Genomic DNA, 14859 nt, shown 5'->3' with positions numbered 1-14859 from the left:
CCCTTGGCACACAGAGGAGCCTTGCTGCAAGGGTGTTCTGTGAACAGGGACTACGGAGTTTGAAGGCACAGCCACAGGGGCAGGTGTGAGTACTTCCAGGACAGCCAAAGAGTTTGGATCAGCGGTTCTCAACCTGTGGGTCACGACCCCTTTGGGGGTCGAATGACCCTTTCACAGGGGCTGCCCGATTCATCACAGTAGCAAAATGACAGTGATGAAGTAGCAACGAACATAATGTTATGGTTGGGGGGGGTCACCACCACACGAGGAACTGTGTGAAAGGAACAGCATTCGGGAGGTTGGGGACTGCTGGTTCGGGTGGTGTTGAGGTCATGTCCATGCTGTTTGTTTTTGTCTTTATGCTTTTCCTTTTATTCTGTCTGTTTACAGGTAGGGGGGGTGTTGCTCTGCTTTGGAAACTGCCAGGTCTCTGGAAAGAAACGTCAGGGCTGGGGTGATGCTGGTGTCTGGGACGGAGTGGAGCAGCCTCGCGGGGTTTCCTTGGCGCTGTGTGCTAGGGTTGTCCACGGCCAGGTTAGGGCTGGCCTTTTGCTCGGCGGAGAGGCGTGTCTGTATGGCACTGCCTGGGCCCCGACGAAGGCCAGAGCCGTTTAAAGTGGGAGGCAGCTTAACATGAAACCTGGTCATCCCGATTGGTCCTCACAGGGCGGCGGCGGCCTCAGGCCTTCCCCACAAGGCAGGCTCTCGAAGCCAGTGGGCCAGAGGGGTTCAGAGAGAAGCCAGGCCAGGTGGCTGGGTCCCATTGCTGGGTGGCCTGAGTGAGACCAGCTCCTCGACTCTTTCTTGGCTGAGCTCCCAAACTGTAGAGGAAGCAGCAGTCCTGGCCGGGTGGACTAGCTTCGAAGTGGACATGAATCTGCGTAGGGAAAGGGCCCCTGTGCCTCAGGAGTGGGAGGCGGCTGTTCTCCTTGTGGGAGTCAGCGATCTAACTCACTTCTGGCCCCCGTTCAGGCAGACTCTAGCTAACGGTGCTGCCAGGCATGACCAGGGAAAGTAACACTCGGTACTGTTCACCGTCTCCAAGGCGGAGTGGGAAGGGCAATTTCAAGGTGGGCTGGGACGAGCTACCGGCAGACACGCCGCTGTGTGGGTATGGGATCTGCCCCAGGGCCCCTGCCTCCCAAGCAGCCCAGTCTTGCATCAAAGATGCAGGCAAGAACAGCATCAGTGTGGGGAGGTCAACCTAGTCAGCAGGCCCCCAGTGGCCCAGAGCGTCAGGGCCCCGGCACTCAGAGCCGGAAGTGCACTGCTCGGGTGCTGTGACTTCACTGTTGAGCAAATGGTGTACAATTTCCACCATTCAGAGAAAGACTGTAGTCTGTGATTACTAGCCCTCGCCTTGTCTTTTTCTCCTTCGCTGAGACATATGAGGGGTTCCCCCTCCAGAAGAATTGCCCCCCCCCAAAGCTATCTATTAAAAAAACTTTTAACAGAGCAACCTTATCACCACCAAAGCGCTCTCTATTTCACTTAATTAATTTGTCAACCTGTGATTCCATTCTGGGAAACATTTTTCATACTCATCTGTTTGGATGGCTGACAGCACCTCCCTCGTTTTTCCCCCTACCTCTTCTATGTCTTCAAATCACTGGCCTTTCATGTCCCTCTGAGGTCACACAGAGCGAGATCATGTGAGTAAGTTGTGTATGGCCAGAGAGGCATGCTGGTTTGGTTTTACGAAAAGCTTGCACACCGGGATGGCTGCGTGAGCAGGGGCATTGTCGTGGTGGCAAAACCAGTCCCCTGTCTGCCACAGATCAGGCCTTCGTTGATGCACACTGTTACATGATCTTTTCAGAGCCTCTAAGTAGAAAGCTTGCTTAACAGTCTGACCCGGTGCAGTGAACTCCAAAGGCACTCACTACAAGTCAACATTTTCTGACCGTTTGGGAAGTTGACAGACATCCAGAACGAGGTTTGTCATTGATTGATAGTTCACCTCTTTTGAAACAAGAAAACAACTTGCACACATGAGTTTTTCCCACAGCGCTGTTCTTGTGAGCTGTGTTTAACATAACAACACGTTTTGCTGCATTTTTCCCAAGCGGAATCAACATTTCACAGCTGCATGCTGTTCTCTGAAATTGGCCATCACACACCAAAAACGAGGTCCGAGTGAAACTGCTTTCACGCAAAAGTTCACCGTGACCAGAGAGAGCCTTCCCAGGGGACGCCCCTGGGCGCACTGACTCAAGAGCGAGGTGCGTGGTGTTCATCTGAAAATGCATCCGATGCAAGCGCTGCCAGGTGGAGATTTTTCTGGGGGGGGGTGCGGTACCCCTGGTAACTCAGTTGTTTGCCCAGAGGTGGATGTGACCGCGCTGAGTGCTGCTCAGAGCAAGGTTTCTATGCTGAGGTTAACACGTTCTTGCATTTTTAATAGGTCTTTGGGAATGGCAGGCACTGTGCGGTGGGAGTGCGGCGATGCAGTCGCACGCCTCTCACTGGAAACGTGGGCTCAGGGTGGAAGCAGTGTTCTCAAAGGCGCCATATTTTCCAGAGTCCCTATGAGCAGGCCTGGGCTCGGTGGCAGTGAGGTTTTACTTTTGAGTACTTCTTAAGCCTTTTTCCTTTCTTCCTCCAGGCTCCAATGTTATGCTTCACTTTGCTTGTGACCGAAACAGAATTAAATAGGCTGTGCTGTTAGCCTTGTCCTTGCACATCTCCTCTTTCCAAAGTAGATGTTTTATTTGGCCATATCAGCTGGTGGCTCCCAGCCCCCCCTCGAAGCCCCTGCTCCCTCTCTCCCTCTGGCGTCCTCCAGAGTCCACGTCCCCAGCTCTGCTCCCACACCGTGTTGGCACTCGGCCTGCTCTGGGAGTGTGACTCCTTAGAGAAGCCTGGCCTTGAAGGAGGCAACAGCGTGGATTCACGTGCGCACCTTCCATGCATGGCTGCTCGCGGCTGTTAATAACGCTGCTCTGGCGTTCCAGACCCCACTGGCCTCTCTGTTTGTCTTCCCGCGGTAGCTGGCGTGTGGCTCTGGTGCTGGGTGCTCATCCCTGGTGTCTCAGACACCAGCAGGGTCACCCCAAGCTTCAGCGAGCGTCCACACTGAGCACACACTATGAAGAAGGAGCAGGCTGTCCACGTCTGTGGGAGTAGCCACTGAGAACCTTTGGAAGAGCAGGGCATTTTCAGAGACTGACAACCTCCCTGACAGCAGCAGAGCATTGTACAGAGGCTGCGGCCAGCCAGGGGCTCAGACGGGGACGGCGCAGGAGCTGGTGGGGCTCCTTCTGTTCCCGGGTTTGCATGACATAGAATTGACGGGACAGCACCTCACAACAGAAACAACTTTGAGAAATGGAATAATAGGCCGTTCTGAAAGGCATCCCTACCCCCACCCCCCAGGCCCCGGCCATTTATAACCCGCTGTACCGGCAGGGCTCCTTCTAGTTTGGAATCTCGAAGACCAGCCCTCCATATCTGTGTGCGTGCAATCAGCCAACCACGGTTGAGAGTATGCAGCACATCAAGAATACTCAGTGGTATAGGGAATGAGTGGTCAGAGTTACCCCTCAGAGGCTGAGAGGAAGCATGCACACTGTGTACGGTGTCTTCTAGATGTGACTTAAAGTATATGGGAGAGATGCATGCTGTCTACGTTGCTGGGTGGCCTTGCGCATCCGGGTATTTGGGTACCTGTAGCAGACTCAGGAACCGATGGCCCGGGGATGCTGAGGGGCAACGCGAGCAGCAGTCCCGGCACTGTGCCTTGGTCAGTGTGTTCTTTATCTTGTGGGCACCGGGGCAGAAGAGGGGGCATGGACCCTTGAAAGTGGGTTGCAGCTGGGGTGGGCAAGTCCTGCTTGCACAGGGAGGCGGGTTCTAGCTGGGAAGCCAGGGCCACTCGGAAGATAATATCCTGTAGAGGAGAGATGCCTTCTCTTCGGGGCTGGGGGCTGGGAGGAACTGGAGGCAGGTGTAGGAGAGAAAAGATTAAGAAGGACCTATTGCTCAGTGGGGGTGGTCATGGGATGGCGAACCAGGGGGCACTGAAGTGTGGCCCAGATGGAGGCACCCACCGTTTAATTAGCACTGTGCCCCCTCCCTCACGGAGAGCTGTGAGGTCAGCAGTTCGCCACCAGCCAGGGTGCCACAGGAGAAAGGCGGGGCTTTCTACTCCTGCAAACAGTTAGGGGCTCAGAAAACCCAGGGCCGGCTTTGTCCCGTCCTCCAGGGTGGCTACGCTACGGGCAGCTCCGCAGCCCCTTCAGCCATTGAAGGAGCACTCACCTCCTCCCCGAGGAAGCTCCGGAGTCGGCTTCAGTGCGTCCATGTCGTGCACTCGACCGGGCCCGTGGGGGTGGGGGTGGGGGGGGCGCCCTAGGAGAGAGAAAGGTCTGAGCTCACCAGCCCTCCGTGGGAGCAGGCCTCGCAGGCTGCTTCTGTTATGATGGCAGCTTTGGAATCAGAGTTGGGTTTGGGGGACCAGGGCAGGGGGGTAGCGGGGAGACCCTGCCCTTGAGAAACAATAGAAGTTGGACTTGTCCCCAGGGCAGGGCTCGCTCACTCCCCTTGGGCCACCGGCAGCTCGGGACATGAATCGACTTGCAGTGAAGACTCCCCAGAGCGTGGTGGAGCTTCCAGGGGCCGTTCCCTGTCAGTCATCTGAGGCGCGTGCACAGCCTCCCGTGGTGTCGGCCACAGCGGTTCCTCGGTGTCCAATGAAGGAGTGAACAGGCCGCTTGGTGCTCGTACTGGGTGAGGTGAGGCTTCCCCACAGTCTAGGAAGTGGAGCACCTACGTGCGTGTCGCATCGACAGACTGTCGGCGTCAAACAGCGTATGGAAGACACTGACTGGGGGGCTGATAGTTAAGCAGGATGGGACGCCTCCCTGAGCTTCAGCTTGAGGAAGCAAAGTCTCGGGGTGGGGCAGAGAGCGCAGGCACAGGGACGTGCAGACCGATGGCAAGTGACTTAGGAGGCGCGGCATCCCTCAGAGCCATGTGCTGGAACAGGGCCGACGGGGCCACGTCACGAAGGAGACATTCGCAGGGAACAGCATGTGGGGATGTGATGAGGCGCTGCAGAAAGACCAGTTTCCAGCGTGAAGAAACCTCTCGGCATTCCTGAGTAACGCCAGCAGCCAGTAGGAATCACCCCTTCCTGGGTCCTGGCAAGTTTGAAAGAGCTTGCATAGAGTCTGCGTGAAAGTAGTTGATTGAATGGAATGACCGTTTAACATCTCAGCTATACTAGATTTTGTGATTCAACTCAATTACATGGTTACTGGAAGCAAATAATGGGTAAATATTGCTACTCCAGCAAAATCTACACAGGCATGTAAGAAAGAGTGTCTGACTATCACGAGGTGCCGAAGGGGTCAGGTATCAAGCATCATCAGAGCAAAAACTCATATTATTGTGAATAAGGGGGAGTGTGGGGTGGAGACCCAAAGCCCATCTGTAGGCAACTGGACATTCTCTTACAGAAGGGTCGCGGGGAGTAGATGAACCAGTCAGGGTTGCAGTGTGGCAACAATGAAGCATACAACTTAACTCCAGTTCCTAAATGCTACCTCCACCCCTCCTCCCCCCTATCATGATCCCAATTCTACCTTACAAATCTGCCTAAACCAGGGGATGGACACTGGTACAGATAGGAACTGAAAACACAGGAAATCCAGGGCGGATGATCCCTTCAGGCCCAGTGGTGATACCTGGAGGGGGTGGGGTGAAAAGGGGGAACCAATGACAAGGATCTACATATAACCTCCTCCCTGGGGGACGGACAGCATAAAAGTGGGTGAAGGGAGATGTCGGACAGTGCAAGATAAGACAAAATATAAATTAGGGTTCATGAGGGAGGAGGAGCGGGGAGGAGGGGGGGAATGAGAAGCTGATGCCAGGGGCTTAGGTGGAGAGCAAATGTTTTGAGAATGATGAGGATGACAACCCCAGAGCCCCGCATCAGCAAGGCTGACTCAGCAGCCTGGATGGGCCCAGTGGGCTGTCCCACAGGGTTTCCACGGCCTTCTTCCCTACAGAGCACCTGGTGGGCACAGATCACCAGCCTTTCTGGTGGCGGCCTGCGACACCCACTGGACTTCTTAGAAGACCAGAGCGTAAGGGAAGTAAGGCCAGCTGCTAGGTCAACCAGCTGCTGGGATCCCGGTAGAATCAGAGGCTCTAATCCCGCTGTAGTCAGAGGCTGTAGTCCTACAGAATCAGACTGTAATCCCGCTGTAGTCAGAGGCTGTAGTCCTACAGAATCAGACTGTAATCCCGCTGTAGTCAGAGGCTGTAGTCCTACCAGAATCAGAGGCTGTAATCCCGCTGTAGTCAGAGGCTGTAACCCCACGATGGGACCCCCCTCATTCGCCTCATTGTCATCATTTCTCTGGGTCCTTTCTGGTTGGCCTTTCTCCTGCCTTGTGCTCTGCCAATGGGCCTCAATGCCTACCTTGCCTTAAAAATAGCAGGCGACCAACAAGCTTTCCTCTACTCCCTGCCCGGAGATGAGGCCCTGATATTATGTGGTCGCCTGCTCTTCCGAGACTGGCATCTCCATGCTTCCTTTGTGTTTCTCAGTGCTGTCCACTCACTAGAAGACAAAAGACCACCCCAGCCGAATTCTCCTGTGCAGTCAGCGTGGCGAAAAGCTCATTAGAAATGCGGATTTACTCTACAAATCTTCAGTGTAAACATATAGAATCTGTCATTTAATGACCCCAACAGTAAGAAAATCAAAATAAATGAACTACTTTGAAAGTATCTGACAGAATGTTTGAATGAAAGCAATGATGTATCTGTAGGGCTAAGTAAAACACTGTGGTTAGTATTTTACCTTTGAATTATTGAAGATAATTCCCATTTTTATCACTTTGCTTCTCTGAATAAATACAAAATTCAAACACATCACTTGAGGAAACTATTTTCGTGATTATTATTATTTTTATGGGCAGTCTGTTTTTTCTCCAGGATTTTTAAGTCTTACCGTTTAGAATAGTTTGAGTTTCTAGATGAAAATGTGCAGAAAACACACAAACACAGACACACACACACAGAGTTTCTCTAGGTATTTACACCTTGCGTTCCCGTGGCTTCCTTGTGAGACTTGAACCATGATGAAGATGAGCTCTTTTCCTTGATCAGTCTGGAACTTTTGAAAGTTTGACAACGATGTGTTCCAGGTGTGGATCTCTTACTGAGAATCCCTTGAGCTTTGTGAATGTATCGATTCACATCTGGCATCAGTGTTTTGGGAAGGTGTTAGCCAATATTCCATCTAGTGTCTTTCTTCCCCTGTCTCATTCCCTCTCCTCTCCTCCAGGAATCTCCTGTGCCAGTAGAATCTTGATGGTGTCCCACAAGTCTCCAGGGCGCCTCACTTTTATTCTGTCTTTTTCTACTTCTTAGACTGGATAATCTCTATTGATCTGTCTCCCTCCAGGTTCATTTGTGCTTGCTCCTGCCTGATCATAGCTACTGTTCAGCCCCCCCCCCCCCCCCCGGGAAATTTCAATTCCTATAGTTGTATTATTCGATTCCATACTTTGTATGGTTTTCCTTTGCAACTTCTATTTTATTATGATTTTTCTCTTCTTAGCATGATGTCATCCTTCCATTTAGTTCTGTGGACATGCTTTTACTTTGTTAGCTCTTTAAATCTATTGAAAGAGCTGATTTCACATCTTCCCCATCAAAAGATCCAATGGAAACTGTTTTAATTGCTTTCTTCCTTCTCCTCCTCTTCCTCCTCCTCCTCTTCTGCTGTTCCTTTTTAATGTTATGAGTGGCCATCGAAGTTTCTATAAAGTGAGATTTGTGATCAGCCGAATTCCTAGCAGCAGCCCATCCCCCAGTCTTCGTCAGAGAACGCGTGCATGTGTTGGGATGCACCTCCCGCCCTCAGTTGGCAGTGTACAGCTTGCCATAGCCCTCGCCTGCGGCTGGGGTGGGTCAGCCTCCGTGCCAGCAGGCACGTGGACGTCTCAGTCTTTGGCAGGTCTTGCCTGGGCAGGCTTTCATCGCTCCACGGGTGCTTAGTGTCTTCTGGATCTTGGTAATAGGTCACAGCTTTTCTGGGCCCTGCAGACATTTCACTCTCCCACTTCTCGACAAACAAACAAGCAAACAGGTTTTTTGATAAGCCTGATGTTAATCCAGTTTCTACCCGCTACCTCAAGCAGCTGGGAATGTAAGTTGCTGCCTCTGTTTTTGCCCACTAGCTCTCCACAAAAAGGCTTTCCCCACCAGGCCAGCCCCAAGTCACCTCAGGGAGAGACGGTTTTCTGGGAATGGTGTTTTGTTTGGTACCCCCACCCTGACCCCCCCCTCCGCGGTTTCCACCGGCCTGCCGATGGCATGTCGCTGGTGTTGGAGGCTCTTCTGGAGAGAGGGTGGTGGATGGGGACAGGCAGGTAAGTGAAAACAGCACGAAACTCTCTGCGTCTACCCAGACCTGCCGTCTTTCCCACGATGAACGCTCCCGGGACCGCTGTAAACCTTGGCTTCCTTGTAGAATGGGGGGGGTGGGGGTGGGGGGGGGTGGGGGTTGCTCCGGCAGGTTTTTGAGGCTTTGCTTGTTGGCACTTGTCCCTTTTGTGAGATGCCCGCCCGGTCTTTTCCTTGCACTGTGATTAGTTGTGTAGCTAAGTGACTGAAAGCCCAGGGTGTTCAGGCTGTCCAGAACCTTCCCTGATGTTTGCACCTCTGTTGGCCTTTTAGGACTACGACGACGGCTATGGTACAGCTTACGATGAGCAGGGTTATGACTCCTATGAGAGCAGCTATAGCGCCCCAGCCCAGAGGTAAGCCTGCTTCACTGCTCTCCGCCTGCGCGTCGCTGGGGGTGGGGGCGGGGCGGGGGTGGGAGTGTGATAAAGAGAAGCCAATTTGGGCAACGTGGCGTTTTTGGCGTGGTTGGTTTGTTTTAATTTGAAAGATGTCGCCTGTCTCATTGTCTTGGGTGGAAAACAAACAATAGGGAACAAAGATAACCCACCGCCCTTGAGTCACTTATGCACGGCGGGAATGACCACCCTCTGCATTGGCATTGCCCAGGCTCAGTCTCTTGTCCCTGGAGTGGCCTGTGGTTCAAACTGCTAACCATTCCGTCAGCGGCTGAGTGCTCAAACACAGGGCCAACAGGACGTGGGGTAAAGAAAAGCAAAAAAACTCCCTGAAAACTAACAGACAGAACAGAAAACCTCACTGATGGCGGTTCGATTCTGACTCACAGCCATCTCGTAGGACAGGGTAAAAGGGCCCTGCGGGTTTCCAAGAGGAACTCTCCTGCGCGTGGAGCAGTGGGCGGTCTCAGACTGCTGGCCTTGCGGTTAGACCCTAGCACATTGCCACGGTGCCGCCAGGGTTCTGAATAAACACTGGTTAGAAGCCAACCAGAGCCGGCATCCGTTTGAGCAGCGGGCTGGGGGTTGTTGGAAACAGGGGCACCCCTGCTTAGAGACTGCCATCAGGTCTAGAAACCCACGAGAAAACTTCTGGCTCTCTCTTTTACAGGCCCTGACAACAGCGATCTGGGGTAGGCTGGAGGGATTTTGCCTTTAGGAATCAGCTCATCGCAGGCTTTGTATTCTTTGCCCTCGTCAGCGTAGATACAGGGTGTGAGTGTGTGTACTGGAGTACATGCAATGCTAGTGATCAGTCCTCGAGCCCGATTGCTTGAGCACGCCTGTAGATTCCAGCGGGCGGGCTGCCTCAGGCCCGGGAACCCTTGTGAGCAAGGCACTGGTCTCCCCTCATGGTGGAAGGGAGGCCGAGGCCCAGGCTGGCCCTCCTGTGTGCTCCTAGGGCCCCAGTCTCTTTAATTCTGCCCCGCATCCACTGTTGTAGTCGCGTGTTTGATCCCGCGTGCAGGACAACGCGACTGCCTTCACTGTATGTACAGTTTATGAGCAGTGTCACAAAGCAATGATACAGCTACATCTGAGGGGTTAAACAAAATGATAGGGCCACACATCTGACCTCCAGCTCCTGCCACAAGGCACAGAGGTCAAGCACACCTCCGCTCTCCCTCCTTTTCATCCCACTTCTGACACCAGTCAGAGGTCTCCCACACGCTCTCTACTTTCTGCCAGCCGCACACCACCCTCAGGCAAAGCTCAGGATCATAGGGTTTCCAAGGGAAGGCAGCAGGTTATAATTTTATAATTCAGGTGTCTTCTCTGCCACAACCACAGGCAGGCCTCTCTCTGGCAGGCCCTCGATCCCTTGGCCTGGCCACTGCCCTGCTCATGCAGTGTTACAAAGTTCTTTTAAAGCTGCTCATATCAGCACCATGTATCGATGTAGGAGCCAAGGCATGGCTTTTCAGTGAAGCACATGAGCAGTGCACGGTAATTATCCCAACACTTTGTATCCGTGGTATCTGACGTGAAGAGCAATTGCCCTGCTGGGTGCTGTGAGAGATAGCTGGGGGCAATGGCTCTGCCCAGGGAGAGAGAGACTCCAGACTCCGCTGCCCTTCTTGCTTGGAGTTCACCGCAGATTGTGTAGGGTATTTAACTCTTTCATGGCTGGTCTCGTTTCCTCCACGTGACGGCAAGCAAGAATATGTCTTTCGCCTGAGAGAACCTGCGACTCAGACCAGTATGTGTCTAATCCCCAGTGTAGGGCCAGACCCAGGAAGCGAGTGCTCTTTGCAGCGTAAGCTGTGGGAAGGCCGCCGAAGGCCTCTCCTCGGGTCATTGATTGATTATTGAATGTCGACTGGGTGCCCAGCACTATGTTTGAAGCCAGGAGTGCAAAGATTAAGACAGTGACCCTGCCCTTGGAAAGCTCACAGACTAGAAGGAGAGAGAGAGAAATATTTCAGTGCAGCGAGCCTGCTAATTGTGAGAAGTCTGCAAGGGGGGAAATTACTGTTTCCACAAGAACAAAGCGTACGACTCAAAGGGACCCTATAGGCGCAGTGTCTACCCCACCTCGGGGTTCCCAAGACTGCAGTTCATCTTTCTCCCACGGAGCAGCTGGTGGATTTGAACTACCGACCTTTGGGTTAGCAGTGTGTGATGCCCGCGCCCATGGGTGGGCTCCTTATTCCCAGGGAAAACACTACAGAGGTGGCCGGGGACGTTGGGGACGCTTTAGTAAGGACGTCACTTTTAGCTCTGACTTGAAGTTTAAGTAGGAGTCAGCAGGTGGGCAGAGCTTAGGACCTTTCACACAGCAGGTCGCCAGACTGGGGAATGTGGGTCCCTGTGTTTCTCTAGAGAGTTTGGAGAGCTCTCAGGTGCGTGACACCCAGGAGCGGTGAGACAGGAAGGGAGGGAGGCAATCCCCTGCCCCAGGTGAGCCTTGGGACTGTGGGAAGCAGCCTGGAGCCACCAAAGAGGGGCGTGTGAAGGAGCGGCAAGGCCATACCTGAATGTAGAAAAATGATGAACCTGGGGGAGGGGTGGAGTAAGCGCCTGGTGGGCCATCCAAACACACCCTTTAAGCTGGAGGGGGCTGGGGCAGCTGGAGCACCACCTCCAGTCTGCCCAAGGACCTCCCCAGTGCTGCCCCGCCTCACCTGAGGCCACAGAAAGAAGCTTGCACGGGGGGAGGGGGGGGCAGTTAGGGAGTCGACTCTGTGTTACTGCGTGCACTCCTTGCCTGTGCCCCTTGGAAGGGAATAGGGAGGGTGGCTCAGACCACGCAGCTTACAGGGCCGGGCCGGAGCTCATCGTGAGGGTCAGCAGCGGCCTCCCCTCGGCAGCTCTCAGGCTGACCAGGCCGCCGCCCAAGGACACGTGAGGTGTTTGCTGAGGGAGTGGGTTCTAAAACGTGGTCTGGGAATTGGGAATGTGGTAGACACCAGTTCGTGGTGGTAGACTTGGTCTCAAGCCGGAGCGACCCCGAGGGACAAAGTGGAACTGCACCCCATCGAGTGTTCTGGGCTGTCACGCTGTGAAAGAAGCAGAGATGGCCAGGCCTTCCTCCCACAGACCCGCTGGCTGTGTAGCCAGGCACGTGACCAGGCGTCGCCAGGGAAGGAAAGAACCAAACTCCTGGCAGTGAGTCGCATCAGACCCAGTGGGTGGAGTAGTGGGTCGCTAACCTCACAGTCAGCAGTTCTGACCCATGAGCAGGCGCCCATGGGAGAAAGGAGGCATTCTGCTCCGGTGAAGAGCTAGTCTTGGAGACTCCCAGGGCAGTGCCACCCCGTCCCATAGAATCGCCAGTTTCCAAACCATTATGTTATCAGGGACTGTGTCATCCCCATAAGATTCAGCTATCGAGTTGTCAGTTATTTCCAATGATTTTTGTCATTCGGGTGGATTCAGAAAGTGTGTGTGTGTGTGTGTGTGTGTGTGTGTGTGTGTGTGTCTGTTGGGAACATACAGAAAAATGTGGCCATCCGTGCACTTCGAGTGGACTCCTTTTCTGAATCACTCCTTTCTCAGCGTCTGTCCCTCGCCCCCTGAAGGCTCGCACTAATCTTCCGGCTGACGCCAGGTCTGGCCGACCTTCTGGACTGGCTCGCTGTTTAGCTCTAAGAAGCCTTCTGGGGAGGAGCAGGGGTTAAGGAGAAAGGGCCGATGTTCATAGCACCCCAGACAATGGTGACCGCGCTTCCCAACATGGAAGCTTCATCCAGCCTTGAGGAGGCCCTCCACAGGCCCCGTCTGTCTCCACTCTCGGCCTCCCCTCCAGTGTCCCTGAACTCTAGGAGCCTGCCCATGCCCTCCCGTAGACTGAGCAGGGCACAGGGGCCTTTGGTGTCCCCACTGCCATCTGCCAATGCCCCTTTTGTCATGGCTTTGATTTCAGGTGCTGGCACAAATTCATTTGTGTTTCAGGATGTAGTGCTCTTTGTGGTCCTCTCGATTCTGTAGGAATTACGCTTCCATCTACACGGGCCCTTCCATCTTATTAGGCTCTCAGACCTCCGACGGCGTGAGGATGGTGTAGAGGCCACATACTAATGAGCAGGCGAAGCTCCGGAAGGAACCTTACAGCCCCAGTCCCAGACCCTTTCGTGCGACAGCCCCCAGCCCCAGTGCTCCTGGGGTGAGCACAACCCTCATCCTGCCCTAATCAGAGGGGATGTTTGTCTTGATTTCAACACTGGGTTCTACAACAGTAATGTCACCCTCCACGAATTCCCAGTTAAATCGGGAGGTCATTGCCCGGCGATGGCTGTGGCTGAGGATGCCAGCCGAGTTCTGCCGAGCTGCTCTGGAATGGCTGTCGGACACTCACGCAGTAGCCAGGGAGTGCCGGGAGAGGGCAAACCGGGCTGCCCTCGAGGCAGCCACTGGCAAGAGGGGTGGTTGGGCACTTGGCAGTGCCAATAGAGATGAGCTGGTGGTACAAACTGGTGGGACGAGTCATCTCCCAAGTCATTCCAAATCACACAGAAGACCTGAGAGACGCCCACCCCCCCCACCCCCACACACATAGAGGTGGTCCACACACAGCCTGGCGTGATCAACACACAGCCTGTCCAGAGTGTAAGTTCCGGAATGGGGAAGACAGCAGCACGCTCTGGAAGGAAGCTGTGAGGTGGTAGTGGTCATGGTGGTGTCAGTGATAAGCTATGGTGGTGATGGACGTGTTGGTGCTGGCTGTGGTGGTGGTGGTGTGGTCACGATGGGCTACACCGGTGGTGGTGGGTCCTTGATGATGGTGGAGGTGGGTGTGAGGCTGGCGTTGGCTATTTCCCCCTTTGACTTTTATCATAAAAGCCAAACTGTTCCTTGGGTTTCTCTTCGTGAAGTAAAAACCCGTGTCTGTGGGGAGTCAGGAGGAGAAGGGGGCGCTGCTTAACCAGGGCGTTCTCTTCCCACCCCCCACCCTCACCCCCTGCCTGGGAGTGAAGACAGGGAGCAGCCTGGGTGCCCGAAGAGGGCAGAGCGGGAGCCGCAGCGGCTGCTGTGGTGTGTGCACCTCAGACCTCATGAACGTCTCGCACTCCTAACTGTGGCCAAACTAGCTTCCTTAGACTCTGCAGAGAGGAGAGGTTTCTTCCCGCCCAGCTTTTCAGATCTCTTGTGCTACCCTGCGCATGTGGTGAGAGCACTGGGACTGGGGCTGCTCCATCCCCCCACTGATTTCTGCAGGGGCCTCCCTAGTGCCCACAGTATAAAACTAAAACAGAAACCTTGTTTAGCCAGCTCCACATGTTTACGGAGCAGCAAGCTGCCGACCCAGTTATCTGTGACGGACATAGGAGCCGCGCTTGGCAGGATTGGGATCTCCCCAGTATCCACGCAGCACAGCGTGCGAACGCTTGTGTGTGTGTGTGTTTCTTTCTTGGGCCCCGTGCTGCCCCAGAGGTGCCGACATGCACACAGAAAGGTGGGTCAGAGAAGTGTACACCGAGGGGCCCAGGCCACCTGCGCCCTGAGCTGCCCGCAGCCCCAGAAACCTGTGTGAGCAAACAGGTCAGTGTCACTCTGCAGAATGAGTTTGCTGGATGTCTTCATTTCCGCCCCACATCGTTGGCGGTGGCTCCGTCTGTGTGTGAGATCCTGGTGAACTCTCTGAAGAAGTGGGTGTGGCCCCAAAGTGAGCTGAGCCAGAGAGCCTCAGCAAAGTGCAACTGCACCCCAGAGGGTGTGTGCACGCCGTCTGGTTCCTTCGCTTCCTCTCCGGGTGCTGTAAGGCCCTGGACTGATGTTCTGCTGCACTCTGCGGTGTAAACTCGACCCTGAAGAACCTATTTCACTGTGTCTTCTAAGTTTGCTCTGCATCTCTGTGAAAACACTGAAAAAGACAGGAGAAGTTGCGGTGGTCCCTTTCCTGCGGAGCCTAGCACCCACCGCGCTTGGCATCTGGCTCAGTTCTTGTTTGCCTTTGAGGAGCCTGATTGCCCAGAGGGCTCCACGGTGGGGCCCTAGTGCTTCCATGCTGAAGCACTCAGCCGCTGGCTGACTGAGA

General features: G+C 54.2%; 1 protein-coding gene across 1 annotated transcript in view; it reads left to right on the top strand.

Moving 5' to 3' along the window:
* Positions 1-14859, top strand: part of KHDRBS3 (KH RNA binding domain containing, signal transduction associated 3) — a 102740-nt gene that overhangs the window by 77267 nt on the left and 10614 nt on the right. The window contains exon 7 of the mRNA XM_075550570.1: positions 8698-8780. Within this exon, the coding sequence (XP_075406685.1) occupies positions 8698-8780 (83 nt within the window). The remainder of the gene's footprint in view (positions 1-8697; positions 8781-14859) is intronic.

Source organism: Tenrec ecaudatus, chromosome 5 (assembly GCF_050624435.1).
Source record: "Tenrec ecaudatus isolate mTenEca1 chromosome 5, mTenEca1.hap1, whole genome shotgun sequence".
Classification (NCBI taxonomy): domain Eukaryota; kingdom Metazoa; phylum Chordata; class Mammalia; order Afrosoricida; family Tenrecidae; genus Tenrec; species Tenrec ecaudatus.
Note: the sequence above shows the minus strand (reverse complement) of the source record. Positions and strands in the feature narration are given on the sequence as shown.